At 51.7% G+C, this 14,676-nt stretch overlaps 1 protein-coding gene across 4 annotated transcripts in view; it reads right to left on the bottom strand.

Annotated features, from left to right (window-relative positions):
• Nucleotides 1-10,736, bottom strand: part of KY (kyphoscoliosis peptidase) — a 50,389-nt gene extending 39,653 nt beyond the window's left edge. For 2 of the 4 annotated variants that reach the window (XM_025376479.1, XM_025376480.1), the window contains exons 1-2: nt 9,933-10,736; nt 6,580-6,642 (exon numbers count right to left, since the gene is read on the bottom strand). In XM_025376479.1, the coding sequence (XP_025232264.1) occupies nt 6,580-6,642; nt 9,933-10,245 (376 nt within the window). In that variant the 5' untranslated portion in view covers nt 10,246-10,736. Of the gene's footprint in view, nt 1-2,472; nt 2,536-6,579; nt 6,643-9,932 lie in introns of all 4 variants that reach the window. The other 2 variants (XM_025376478.1, XM_025376481.1) reach the window with 2 other exon arrangements.
• Nucleotides 10,737-14,676: the final 3,940 nt, after the last annotated feature.

Genomic DNA, 14,676 nt, shown 5'->3' with positions numbered 1-14,676 from the left:
TGGATTATCATGATGCCTCTTAAGGGTTGTCTTGCTTCCAACCTTGCCCCCTCGCCCCCTCTGTTTATTCTCTTCGCATTGGAGGCTGTCATGTTTACAACCATCTAATGGTTTCCAATCGCACTCAGATTAGAAGCCTCCCAGGCCCTGCCAACTCTGCCCTGTGTCCTCTCTGACTCTTCTCCTGCTACCCCCACCTTGCCCATGCCCCTCCCTTCCTCTCCACAGCACAGCTGCCTGCTCCTTGAACACGCAGACACGCTCCTGCCCCGGGGCCTTCACGCTCACTGCTCCCTCTGCTGGAAGCCCTTCCCCAGATACCCACATCATTTGTTCTTCACTTCTTTCCTTGCTTAGATGTCACTTTCCCAATGAGACCGTTCTCACCTACTCCACTTTAAATTGTCCCCTGGGATAGGCTGAAGAATGACCTTTAGAGATATCCATGCCAGAATCGCTGGAACCTGTGAATGTTACCTTATACGGCAAAGAGGACTATGCGGTTGTGATTAAATTAAGGATCTCGAGATAGAGAGACCATCCTGATTATCTGGATGGGCCCTGAATACAACCACACATATCCTTATACAAGGGAGCACGGGGAGATTCAGCTATTTATAAGCAGAGAAGGCAATGTGACAATGGAAGCAGAGATTGGAGTGAGGCAGCCACAAGCCATGGTGGGCCTGCAGCCTCTAGCAGCAGGAAGAGGCAAGTAACGAAGGCACCCCTAGAGCCTCTAAAAAAAGCCAGCCCTGCTGACACTTTGACTTTAGCCCTGTAAAACAGATTTTGGACTTCTGGGCTCCAGAAGTGTGAGAACAAATCTGTGATATTTTAAGCCACCTCATTTGTGGAAATTTCCTATAGCTGCTATAGAAAATGAATACACACCCCTGCACAGTCCCAGACCCCCATTCCCACATACACTCCTTATCATCCTTCCTGCTTCACTTCCCCTCATGCCTTATCTGGATCAGGGTGTTTGACTTGTCAGGATTGTCTGTGTCTCCTCACTAGGATGTCAGCTCCACAAGGACAGCGGCCTTTGTCTGTCTTCTTCACTAAGTGAGGTAAGTGGTGCTAATCCACTCTCATTAGAGCCAGATATCTCTGAGTCCTTTTTTTTGTGTTGAGCCATGTGTAGTTGAGTTCATTTTCGAGAAGCAACAGCATGTGGGCTTTTCCTTGTGGTTTCTAGGGCTGGTGGCAGGTCCTGCTGGGCCCACAGAGGTCTCTAAGGCCTGTCCTAGAGCTGCACTCTCAGGAATTCTGGCCTAAAGGGACACTGGCCTGCACTGTGAGGAGAGCCAGCTCCCCCATGCTGGTAACCCCAGTTGGCTGGCCTTTCATCACCACCTGCCAGCGCCTTCCTCTAGAGAAGCTGGTCCACCTGTATTTCAGAGAGCAATTCCCTGAGAGGTTCCAATCCTCCAGGGCCTCCAGAGTCCTCCTGCTTCATGTGGGGCATGGGGGAAGTCACTGCCTCTGAATTTGATCAGATAATTTCCTTGCAGGTTAGGACATCAACTCTCAGAGCAAGCGTGATGAACTCTTACGGCTGAGCCTGTGAGAGCACACAGACACCAGGGCCCAGTATTTAATGCAGAGCAGTTAACCACGGTGGGAGTGAGACTCTCTAACCTGGCCTCCCGCCACCACTGCTGTGGGGCCCTCCTGTCTCTATCTTGTCATGTGCTCAGATCCAGTCAACTGTAGAGTCAGTGATGCTCTTGCCTGCCTTCCCCGAGTCCCCAGAGTCTGTCCCCAAAAAGTGAGGACTCCCAACGAAGGTGCCTCTCACTCTGCCTTGCTGTGGCAAACTCACTGGATAGGATGCCCTGGGAAGGCTCAGTCTCAGCAGGAGAGGCCGAATAACTGCTTTGGGTCAGGACAAGGGAGGGCTTGGATGCCATGAGCCAGCAGGAGGGAGACTGGTTTCCAGGGGAGATGAGGAAGCAGAGATGTGTGAAGGTTAACAGCTGAGACTTGCTGGGGGTCAGGCTGCACAGCTCTGACTCTTGCTGGCCATGTGATCTTGGACACATGACAGCCTTTCCAAGCCTCAGTTTACTCATCTGTAATTTGAGGATGGTAAACAGGATTACTGTGAAGCCTAATTTACATGAGAATAAGTGCACAAATCTGGCACATGGTTAGCATTCAACAAATGCTGAATGTTGAATGTTGAATAGTGATGACAGTAATAGTGAAGATGATGACAGCAGCGGGCTCTGAGGCCCACGGGCTTTATTTCTTGATCTCATGGTGAGGGGAAGACTCAGACTGTGCAGCCTCTTGCTGCTTCCCGTGAGACACAGGGAGAGGAAAAGGGTTTTCCAAAACCCATGGGTGCAGAGAGGACCCTGCTCCCCATAGTCTGAGCTCCACATCCTGGGCTGTCACTGGCCAGAGCATCAGGTCTGGGCACACATCTGCAGGGGAGGTCATGGCTAGCAGTGAATCACTTACCTTGGCTGTTGTAGGAAGTGATCACCTGGGGCTGCGAAGGGTGCTGCTTCTCCACCAAGTTTTCTATTTAAGGAAGACAGAGAGGCCCGCAGTGACCACTGGGGAATTGACCCCAGGCAGAGCAAAGGGCTGTATGTGTTTGCAGGAAAGGTGGGCTGGCGAGGGCCAAGCACATCCCCAGGCCTAAATGTGTGCGCACCCTCACAGTTTGCACATGTGCAAACCAGCACAATGACACTGTGCATGGAGACAAATGCCTGGAAGCCCATGTGCACATACCCCTTGTGACTCTTATCATGTGCCAGCACACGCTGGGTTTCTTCTGGAACAGGCTACCAGTCTTCCATGGTCTTTGTAGCCATAACTCCCAACTTTGGTGTCATCAGGCACAGTTTCAAAAGCACTGTCCATACACAGATGCCTCACTGATCTTCACACCTTTCTGTGGAGCAGGCTGGGAGGTTCTGACCTGGGACTTAAACCCCAGGTCTTCTGACTCCCAGTTGAGCCTTCTACTTCTTTTTTTTTTTTTTTGAGATAGAGTCTTGCTCTGTCCCCCAGGCTGGAGGGCAGTGGCATGATCTCCGCTCACTGCAAGCTCTGTCTACCTCCTGGGTTCATGCCATTCTCCTGCCTCAGCCTCCCGAGTAGCTGGGACTACAGGCGCCCGCCACCACGCCTGGCTAATTTTTTTGTATTTTTAGTACAGATGGGGTTTCACCGTGTTAGCCAGGATGGTCTTGATTTCCTGACCTTGTGATCCACCTGCCTCGGCCTCCCAAAGTGCTGGGATTACAGGCATGAGCCACTGCGCCTGGCTGAGCCTCCTGCTTCTTGATGAGAAGAAGCAGCCTAGGAGACGGGATGATGTGTAGTTTGGTTCTGTTTCACAAACATTTGCAGGGCATGCACTCTACGTACATTCTCTCCACATGCTGGGATATTTCTGTCCCTGGGACACAGAGTTGTCCTCAGTGCCTAGTGGAGTCAGGCTGCCATGGAGTGATGCCTAGTTCCTGCCATTGGCCAAGAAGTGGGAGGTCACAGGCTTACTTGCCCTCCTATGGGAAGCATGACCTTTCCTCCCTTCTTTACAGTTGCTGCTGTGGCCTGCTCTTAGTGAGGCTGCCCTTGAACCTCTGCTTCAGAGGGATGGGGGAAAGGCTGGGCAAGGGGAGGATGGTGGCAGCTGGAGGTTCACCCACCACTACCACCCTGGCCTGCCATCTTCTCTCTATAGCTTCCTGCTGGCTTGCAGTGGGTTTGTCACTGGAGGTGACCACTGGGACCAGGGCCTCAGTGTGGAAACAAGTATGCCTCTGGGGCATTGGCCTGAACAGGTCCATTTAGATGATTCTTCTTGTGCAGATGAGCCACTCAGTGGTTCCCATGCCTGGACCCATGCAGAAGCCAATCAAGGTAGGGGGTGAGGTACTGAGCCAGGCTGGATTTGTGATCCACCTGACAGGGTCTTGCCCTGGAAAGCCTGCCTGCTCCAGCCTTCTCCTGTGAACAGGCGCAGCTAGGTCCCTGAGCCCCACACTAGTCAGCCGAGGGCCAGGTCCACTGTGTATTCCAATACAGGGTGATGTGGCATGCAGGGCTGGAGCCCCAGACCAGGCGAGGACAGGGAGGCCAGGGCCGCCTCCTGCAGGCACAGCTGGCAGTGCCTCGGCTGGCTGAGGGAGGAAACAAAATCCGGGAAGGGAATCCTCAAGGAGGGTGATTGGCTGGCATAGCTGCTGTGGGGTATTTATAGTCAAGGCTGCACAATTGGTTTCCCTTTAGCTGTGGAGCGTCAGTCCCTGTGCTACTAGGCAGACTTTGTCCAGGACCAAGGAAAGTAGCCAATCACAGCAGGGGAAGCCCGTTGCTGGGCAAGCTATCGGGGTGGGGTGGTGGGGGTGAGGAGGCGGCTGGGCCCAAACACCTGCTGCTTCGAAAAGTTTGGAGCTCTCTAGTCTCAGCACCCTGCCAATGCCCCAGCCCAAGCAGTGCACGGGGTAGCAAGAGGGGGAATATGCGCCCTTCTGGATCAACCCCATGCTCAGCAGCGTCTGTGTGCACTCCACCAGCACATGCCATCAGCCACTTCCTTCTAAGATGGAAGCCATCCAGTTACCAGGGCTGGGCAGCCTGCTGGTTACCAGGGCTGGGTGCCTTGGGCACCAGTAAGACAGGTATGAGAAAAGGTCAGCTTCAATACCTGCACTCAGAATCTCAGCATCAGAAAACACAGAAAGAAACTAATTTTGATTTCTGCATGCATGTAAACGTACCATTTGAAAAATAAATGAAATTTTGCTTTACACATGTTGGTGGAATGGTAGAAGTGTCATTTTTTTCTGGGCTCAGGGCCTCTGTAGAGCCTCTCTCCAGCCCTGCATGTACCTGAAACTCCCAGTTCTCATGGTGGTTTTGCAAGGACTATTTTAATCATCTTCTATCAGCTGACACATAGTGCTAAGACTCACTTCATGTCTTTTACAAGAGTCTTGTAATGGTCTTGTAATAGTCAATGTGTCACTTTGTGTTTTGTGATATTTTTCCACTAACCTTCTCCTAAATCAGAAACCCAGAAGATGGTAAAAATAGAATGAATTCAGTATATTTCAATCTTCTCCTGATGTAATAACATGCCTGAGAAGCCCTAAGATGAGTGTCAGACAACTCAGGCAAGGTATGAGAAAGCTGCAACCAACAAGGATGCTGTGCTTCTTTGCTTCCACCTGTGGCTTGCTTGCCCGCTCACCCACTCACACATGGGCCGAGCATGCATACCTTCCATGCCCTGCATGGCCATTTCTGTGGCTAACAGGTCTCTGGGGGTCTGATTCTTATTAAAATTCTCAATAGCCCATAGCAGAGTTTTGTTAGCTTTGGCGTCTACTTCAGTAGAGCTAAAGCTGGCATGTCTACCAACTGATGGCCCCTGTAGCAAGGTTACAGGGAAGCCATTGCACCCATGCGTGTCTATAGGTTAGGTCACAGAGGGGGTGGTTCCCTGGCAGTGGCAGGGTAGGGGTGGAGGGTGTGTCTTGAGGACTCCTACCAAAGGCAGGGAACATAGGAACACTCTTCACCTCCAGGGTGTCGAGACTCACCTGCAGTGCATTACAATTCCAATCATTTTCACACAGCTCCCCTGAGGGCAGTGTTCTTGGTTGTCTTTTTCACTGTTTCATTTCAATATTTAGACTCATGCCTGGCACAAAGTAAGCACTCTAGGCATTTGTGGACAGAATGAGTGAATGAATTCACTTTTAGAACTTCATCTTTCCCTTTCATTATTGTCAGAAGGATGGTAGAACATAGCAGTTTAGTCCTATTCATCTGCAATCCTATTTCCCCATTTGTGTCATGGAGGGTGGTTCCTTTAGACTGGCATTTGATAAACCAGTCATCTGATCCCAGGGCTCACTTAGCTGGGGGCGGATGGAGTTCTCTACTGGGGTTCTGGGAGTAGAGGTTTGGTCTCTACTAGAACCCTCATGTGCCCACTGTGCAATGTCCCTGATGTTTGTCCCTGGAGGCTGGGATAATGAACTCTAAAGGGAATAGAATAAAGCCTTTTATAGTTGGTCCCTTAGTGTTCCCAAAGAGATCCTGGGCCTGGGGTGGCAGATGCCTGGCACCAGAAAAAAGAGGCTTTGGAAGCTGACTTCTTATTGTATTTTGGGTCCAGGCCAGCAGGAAGCTATAGAACCCTTGAGTGGCATCTTCTCAGGCCTCAAGTCATACCGTCCCGAGGCAGACCACTGTCCTCTCTGCTGGGAAACATTTTCAAAACATAGATGGCTGCCTCTCATAGGAGCGCACTCAAACCTCACCATCCCAAGGGATGTTAGGTCCTCCCCTACAGCTCAGCCAGCAAACAAATGGGTGCTCAAGTTTCTGTTCTTCAGCCATAGCCTCCAGGAGAGCCTGACACCAGGGACCACTTCCCACAGTCACAGTGGTCCTAGAGGCCTGGCTGGGTCAGGAGCAGCCACTTTCTGTTCAGTGGTTAGATGTCTAGGGCCAGTCTTCAAATGAGTGAAACCCAATCCTTCCAGTTATTATTCAATGTATTAAATCCTATAGGTTGAAAGGAAAAAGAGAATTTACCGTGAAGGTCATTTCCTTCTAATTTCTGCCATCTTCGGACTCCATTTCCAATGCCTTGGAATCCTGCAAAATAACAAGTTTCTCTGAGGCGGGAGACCCAGGGCAAAAGAGTGATGTGCCAGTTGCAGACTTATCTGGGTTATGGTAGAGCAGGTGGATCTTGGCTCTCTTGGAATCTGAGAGAGGTTACCCATGAATCAGATGCCCCTGAGGAAATGAATGCAACTCTCAAAATTCAAAACATCTAAAAAGTGTTAAAACAGTTTTCAAGGGCAGTGGGGTTGGTTATCAGGATCATTTGGGGAGAATTTTTGTAGTAGAGATGCCCATTTTCCACTTCCACCTCTCCTCTGCATACACATGAAAGCATTATTTTAGAAGTCATTTGCTATCCATGTTGCCTGCCTATTTCTGTAAGTGATGAATCACTCACTTTTAGAGTCTTGATATAGAGTGGGAGGAGTGGGCTAAGACCGTCAATCCCAATGGGAACGGAAAATGACAGTTGCCAGTTCTCTTGGCCTCCCTTGCAGCTAGAGGGTAAACACGTATGGCCTAGCCATGGCCACTCTGATGTACCTGTGTTTCACTCTGCCTTGGGACCTGGTGATGCAACAAGGAAGGGAAGGAAAGCTCTCACTCTGGCTGCGGCTGCAAGTGGTAGCCGCAAGGTCGAGTTCCTGGCACAGCACGGGGATACGTTCTGGCAGCGGGTGCTGCTGCAATAAAATTGAGATTCTGGCGCGGAAGGAGTATTCAGGGCTCCTTGGTGGCCGAGGAGGTTTCCTCACTAGACCAGCTCTGTGGTACTGCTGATGGCACTGTTCCTGGAAGTTCAGCCTTGAGTCTTATTCTCCAGCCCTCTCAACCACTCAGGGGCCGCCACTCCCTTCTTAACACCCTTCTTTTCTGCAGAGTCCCCCATAGCCAGGGCCAGTGACTTACCACTTGGAACCCTCATGACACACCTATGGAGTAGAATACACAAATCACATAGATTTTTGGGATAAGGCCTGAAACTTCGAAGCTCACTGGGTCTTGCTGCAGGCAGCTATAGGCTATATCCTCTACTGCCGCAGGAATATATGCACTTTACTTTCTGATAGGAGTTGAGGGCTTTCAGGCACGTTTTGGAGAAGAACTGTTCTAGGGAAATGACTGGGAGGATGCCTTACAGAAATGGGAGAGAACATCTGCTGGCTCTGTAGCCCAAATTCCTAGTGATCTAGCCTGTCCACACTCTCCTTGCCTTCTTGTCCCCCTGACTCTTTTCTTCCACAAGGCCACCAGCAGAAGGGCCACTGGTTACAGATTACTCCATCCTCTTCATTGCAACAATAACTGAGCCTTGATCTTTTCTGACATGGAGTCTAGGCCCTCTTTTACATAGCCAAGGAAGATCCACTCTCCAGTGGAGGACCTGGAGTGCGGAGGAGAAAGGAGGAGATACCTGAAAGTGATCATGGGTTTGTTTTAGATCTTTGCACCCATGGGAGGCTTTGGAACAAGCTGATCTTGTTGGGCATTTTCCTCCCTTAGGCTGTTTTTTGAGGAGGGAGTCTGCAGGCTGACTTACCCTGGGGTCTCCTGAATATCATTGTTGACCACCAGGCATCAAAAGTCATGCACTTTCCCTCCTCTCTGCTCTGGTTGTGAATAAGTGACAGAGAGCTCTACACTGTCATTCATAGCATCTGTGAGAAACGGCCATCAGGAAAATATTTGGAGAAAAAGCTCAGCAGAAAGGGCCCAGCCATTAGGGGTCTTTTTTTATCTGTCACAGTCACAAGTGTGCATCCATTAGTCTGGAGTCATGGCGAGTTTGTGCTGGGTGTTGGGCACCTCTCAGGACAGTCCTGATGCCTGGTATTTCCTGGGCTTCTCTGCATTCTTTGCCCTTTCTAGTGTCAGAGTCTTTAGAAGTGACGTGATCAGAGAGGATCGTGGGACTTGTGGGCTGACCTGGAACTAGGCCTCACCATACACTGGAGAAGGCATTCTGGACTGTGGTACATGTATTCAGAGCAGTCTCATTTCTATCAAGAAGTTGATGCCCTCTGCTGATTTTCTAACTACAAATACCCTGGACAGGCCATTTCCCCTTCTCCCAAGAGCAGGTCTGAGAACTAAAGAGCCAATGAATCCAAACAACTCCTGCTTCAGTCAGGAATCAGCCCTGAGACTAGAGTGCCTGTCAACATACTCAGCCCTCCAGATTCTGTTTCTTTCCCCTGCCTGCCTTCCCAGGAAGTCCCCAGGGCTCCGGAGGCAGCTGTAGCCTATGTGGCTGGTAGTGGCAAGGCCATCCACAGCAGCATTACTTTAGCAAGGCAGGTGGAAGGTGGATGTTCAATGCCCACAGAGGCTCTGGGGACAGAAGAACCAAGGGCAGAGCAGCAGCAGGAATTCCAAGGAGCTCCAGAGCTGGAGGGGAGGAGAGAGGCAGAAGTCATTCTCCTGCATGGACTGTCAGGCCTAACTTCTAAAGAACTGGCCACAGTCTGCCTAGTGCATCCTCACACCAGCCTCGGAGACAGCTTGCCATCCAGGACCCTGAGGTTCTCTGGCTTTTCAGGGGCTTATTTAACCTTCCTTATCATCCATCTGCACTCTATTCACATTGTGTTCTGTCGTCTGAAGAACAGAGAGGCCCGGATCCTGCTTTCCACAATCACTCTGTAAACAGTCACTTTATTTTACCAATCTACAATTTATAAATTTACCCAGAAAATATGTAGGACAAGTAAAATTGATGGATAAGTTCAAGTGGAGACAGCAGGTTTCAAATCTTACCCTATCCAAACCTGCGTTCCTTTTACGCCTTTTCATGCCTGCCATCTATAGAAGGCTAGGAGAAAGTCTCAAGAAAGGAGAAACTGAGGCTGTAAACTGTGCAAGGCCACACAGGGAGCTCCCCATCTCAAAGGCTGACTCAGCACAAAGGTTTCCCAGCGTCCCCTGTGCCTTGCAGTGTGCTGTGGGAGGGGAGCAGGCCTCTGCTACCCGTGAGTGAGCCCTGAGGCTCTGGCCGCCTTCCTCCAGGGTATCTTCCAGTCTTGCTCTCCCCGTCAGGGAGTGGCTGGGAGGAAAAAGACTCCCGGGGTGACGGAAGCACCCACAGGCCTGCACAGGGAGTCAAACTGGGGCAATCACGGGGCTGCGCGTTGCCACGGGACTGCGCGTTGCCACGGGACGCCGGTGCCACTGCGGGGAAGCGACGGCAGCCATGGGGGAGAGGGTCGGGCTCGCAGACCTCATTCGGGGGAGCAATGGGCGCCCCCCGGCGGGCGGGCCCTGTGGCAAGGAGGCCGAGGTGCCGGGGTACCCGGGGACCCGGGTCGGGCGCGCGTTACCTCCTCGGCGCTGCAGCAGCGCGCTCGGGTCCGCCTGCTGGTCTGAGTGCGTACCCTGTGCGGCGCGCCGCTTCTCCGAGTGCACGATCAGCAGCATGTCGATAGATACGGCGTTGATGTCCTTCTTCAGCTCCATGATGCCGCCTCCCTTCCGACCTGGGCGCCGCGGCCGCACACTAGGCTGCTTGCGCTGCAAATGGCCCCGTGCGCGCAGCTGCCCCACACGGGAGAGGGCGAGGGCGCGGGAGAGGGCGCTCCCCCGCCGCTGGAGCTGCAGGGCGCCGCGTTTCGCTGACTCTGCCAAACACGCCATTAGGGCCCTCCTGGGAGGGCGCTACCCTAATGAAGCTGTTCTAAGTCACCTTTGAAAGGAAATCCCCAGGCCCAAGCCTTGACCTGCACCGGGGCCATAGTCGGCAGAGGCGGCCGGTCCAGAGCCTCCCTCCCTGCGCCCCTGCCTCCCGCTCGGTGCACTTGAAGCGCTGGTCCTGGGCTCCAGGACTTCTCTGGCTGAGCGCTGCCTCATCCTCACGGTCTCCGGAGGGTTCCCGAGAGGGCCCGGAGCCCACCTCCCACGAGAAGCCTCTGGCAAATACAGAAATCGCACAGTGCTGTCAACATTGAGAGTAGGTTCAGGAAAAGGAAAGACAGCGAAGGGGCTCCAGATTGAATTGCAAGATGTGCAGAAATTGGCCAAGTTTTGGCCTCGACCTCCCTCGTTCCCGGGTGGGTTTTGGAGGTTGACAGCTCTCTCCCTAGGAGGGAGTTGGGTGGGGTTTTGGAGTCAGGAGCTCCCCCCAGTTACGGCCCCTCTAGAACTTGGAACATGCCCATTGAGTATCAAGCTAACGATCCTCTTTGATCTGAAACGAAAGTCTTAAAGTCTCTGTTCCTTCTAGAAGCCTGGCTCCTGCCCTGTGAGGAAGGAGGGAGGGGGAGAGGAGGAGGCTGGGGCACAGGGAGCTGGACCTGAGAAGCCTTCTATTTTTAGCCCGGCCTGGCCTGCCCAGCCAACAGCAGCAGGGGTTTGGCTGTAGGTCTCAGGAGTGTTTACATAGGCTTCTGCCCGGTACCCCGGGGCACTAACGGCCCACCCTGCTGGGGGCGTTCCTCTAATTCGAGTTTCTACTGTTAATAAATGCCCCCCACATGGAGGCCTTTGCTCTGGGAGCCCTCCCCACATTGGAGTGTATGGACCCCACCTTGTAGCATGCCCCTGAGAGTTCCCAGATCCTCCTTGGAGGAGCCAGTGTCACATAGACTGCATTCCAGTACCAGTTCCATCACTTCCTGGCTGTGTGACCTTGGACCAGCCATTTCCCCTCCATCTTCTTACCCTTATCACTGGGTTGGTAAAAATTTCTCACATGGCTCTTGTGAGAATGGCATGAATATAAGGCACCTGGTGTACAGAAAGTGGTCTTCACATGGTGGGTAATACCTTCACATGTAGGTAGGAAATACTTCACCCTTACTTCATTTTAAGGATAAGTAAAGGGACAGAGGGAGTGAGAAGTGACTGGTGGAGCAGAGAAGCAGGAGACATGTCACAGCCACACCCTGAGATTCTGAAGGTCTTCCCCCAATAACAGTGGCTCAGAGTTTGGTCGCATGTAAAGGCTGTTGTCTCATTGCATTACCAGCGCCCCCTGCCACCCTGCCCCCACCTCACCCACTGGGCATCTGATGAAAGGAGAGGTTATTGGCTTCCAGAAATGTTGAACTGGAGTCCCCAGAGAGCTGAGGCCATAGACAGACAAGCGGAGATGGGTGACTCCCAAGGCAGGTTTCCTTCTGCTAAAGTGAGTCTTGTCCTATCTGTATGTGTGCAGGTACACACACACACACACACACACCCCTGGGAGGCTGGCTAACACTTGCTCTCTGTGTGGCTGGGGAAGTAAGAACTATGAATTACGCAAAGCTCTTGGGGTGTTGGAGATTGCTGAGGCAGATCTCAGGTCCCAGAGTTCCCCCAGCTACCCTGGGCCAGTCAGTGTTGCCTAACTCCTTCAAGTGTCAGGTTGTCTGAAGTGCTGAAACCAACGAGAAGCCCGTGTGCAGCACCCCTGGTTGCTGGATGGGTCTGAGTGGTGGTGATGGTGGGGGGAGCTGAAGTCTCATTTCCTTACACTTGCATTCCCATCTCCCAACCCCTGCTCTCCTGCTGGAAAGTGTCATTGCTAGGAACTCGCAAACTCTGGTGCCCCCTCCCAGAACTGCCTCTGGAGAAGGATATTCTGACCTGGGAATGGGCTGCCAGGGGTCTGGGGAGATGGTGTGGAGGCCTCATGTCTCTCTGCTATGTCTGAAGACAGCTTTGGAGCAGGGCCTCTCATCCTTGGTGCTATTGACATTTTGAGCCAGATAATTCTCTTTTGCGGAGCTTTCCCATACACTGTGGGATGTTTAGCAGCATCCCTGGCCTCTACCCACTAGATGCCAATCACATTCACTTCCCGATTGCGACCACTTAGAATGCCTCCAGACATTGACCAATGTTTCCTTTGGAAAGAATTGCAGTGTGGACACCGCTTTGGAGCAAACTCCTGAAGTTGGAGTCACCTCGACTGCTCTGGGAGATGTTGCTGCCCCTGGATCCTGATGCTGCCTGACACCTAGACCCTCTTCCTAGAGGTTTACCCATGGCCATCAGTCCAACAGCCCAGCTTCTGGGGCCTGCCAGGAGCATAGATGAGATGCTCTTCTTAATGCCAACTCTATTCCCATCCTCGGCCTGGGTTGACCTAGCTGCCTCCCCTCTTCCCCACTATCCATTCTTGGGCGGAGAGGGAGACACCATGGGGAAGGTGATGTGGCTGAAGGCATTTGGATAGATCAGGACAGGGGAAGGAGAGACAAGAGAAGACTGAGGTGGCTGGGATATCGTTCAAGTAGAGGCTCTGTCCCTTCTGCTCAAATCCTCCCTGCAGCTGCTCACATAGTCAATGGGACAAATGACAGAACCCCCAACCTGCAAATCTCCAGACCCATCTCTTCCTTTTTCCCTACCAAACCCACACACGCTTCAGCAAAAACCATGTCCTCTACACCCCAGACACACCATACTAGCCCCTCCCTCCTGCCACTATCTTGAATAAAAAAGATGCAAGGCTCTCTGTATTCTGACCTAAATAATTCATCTGCCTCCTTGTCTTAGGATCTGACAAACCAGGGGCCTTCTCCATTCTTGAGCAAAACTTTATTTTAATCAAAATGAGTGGGAAATTCCAGGATCCAAAAAGACAAAGAGCAGTCACAATAGTTGTATTGTCACCTTTGTCAAATTCAACACTTAGACACATCCAGCTGTCAGCAGCCCTGCATCCACTCCTTTGCTAGAAGGTGAGATTTGTCAGTTGTCTGAATGGTTCTGGGCCCTGAGTTGGTTCTGCTGTTTTGGAGATGAGAAGTGTTCACCAGGGGCAGCTTCAACCTGGCAGTTGAAGCTGTCACCAGAGAGGAGTGTGTTTTGACCCTCACAGTTCCCTCAGAAGTAGTTTTGCAGGGACCATCAGTCATAACTGTTTTTACCACTCTTGGGATTCCAAGAGGCAAGTTTCTCTCTTCCCTATAGAGATAGAGTAAGTAAGCCAATGCAAGAAAGGCTTTTGGCAGGGAATTTTCTCCATTGATGATGTGGGGAAGAGGCACACAGAGAGTGGTGTGGGTTGGTGAAGAGTAACAGACCAAGTTCCAGTCTCCTAACTCCCTCAGCCTCCCCTGAGATGAGTGAATCCTTACATGGGATACGGGATACCTTTCCTAGAAACCTTTCCACAGCCAGTGTAGGCTTCCCATGGCCTCTTGACCGGCCTGGCTTAGCTTGCTTCTGCTTCTGAGCCTTTGCTATTGCTATGATTTCTGCCTGGAAAACCCCTTTGGACTTCCCTGGCAAGTACAGTTTAGGCATCCCTCAGGACCCTGTGGGTAGGGTCTCATGAATGTGGTTTCACAGTTGGAGGGCGGGTATAGAAGGAACTGGAGCCATTTCCTTCCCTCTACTTTGAAGCCTTCCTGGGTACCCCAGACCTTGGAGGTTCTGGGGAATGCCAGTTCTCTGTGGTGCCTCTTTTTACAATCCCAATAGTTAATTTGGAAGCTCACCCCTGCTCTTGTCCCACACTCACCAAATTTGGAAATCATATCAATCCCCTCTGGAACAATTATGCCAGGCAAACCTGTTTCCAGACACTGTCTCCCAGCAGGGTAATAGTGAACAATGTACTTAACCTCTCCGAGCCTCAGTTTTCCTCATCTGTCAAGTGGGTGAGGGTGTTGCTGGGATTAAATGAGATAAGGTACTTAGCTATGGGTCGTTATAGCTATGGCAACTTCCTGTATTCCGGTCAGACCCCCTGCTGGGTCCTGCTCTGGGGAAGGTCTCATGGATGTGGTTTCACAGTTGGAGACGGAGTATAGAAGGAAACAGAGCCATCTCTGACCTCCGCGTTGTCTTCCTTCTCATATCACTGCTCTGTGGCCACTGTTCTACAATCACAGAAAAACTCAGTGAGCCACAGAATCCATTCCTTGAAGAACTGACATCAGATCTCTGCGGCTGCAGCCTGTTTGGCAGGAGTTACGGCACAGCACAGTTCTGCTTCTTTCCCACCCCGATGACACTTGTGAACTCTCTGTGTGCATTCAGTAGGATAAACCTTTGCATCATCTCCGTTTTATAGATGAGAAAACAGAGGCTTAGAAATGTAATGTGACCTACCCAAGGTCTCACATGTGTCTT

Source organism: Theropithecus gelada, chromosome 2 (genome assembly GCF_003255815.1).
Source record: "Theropithecus gelada isolate Dixy chromosome 2, Tgel_1.0, whole genome shotgun sequence".
NCBI lineage: Eukaryota > Metazoa > Chordata > Mammalia > Primates > Cercopithecidae > Theropithecus > Theropithecus gelada.
Note: the sequence above shows the minus strand (reverse complement) of the source record. Positions and strands in the feature narration are given on the sequence as shown.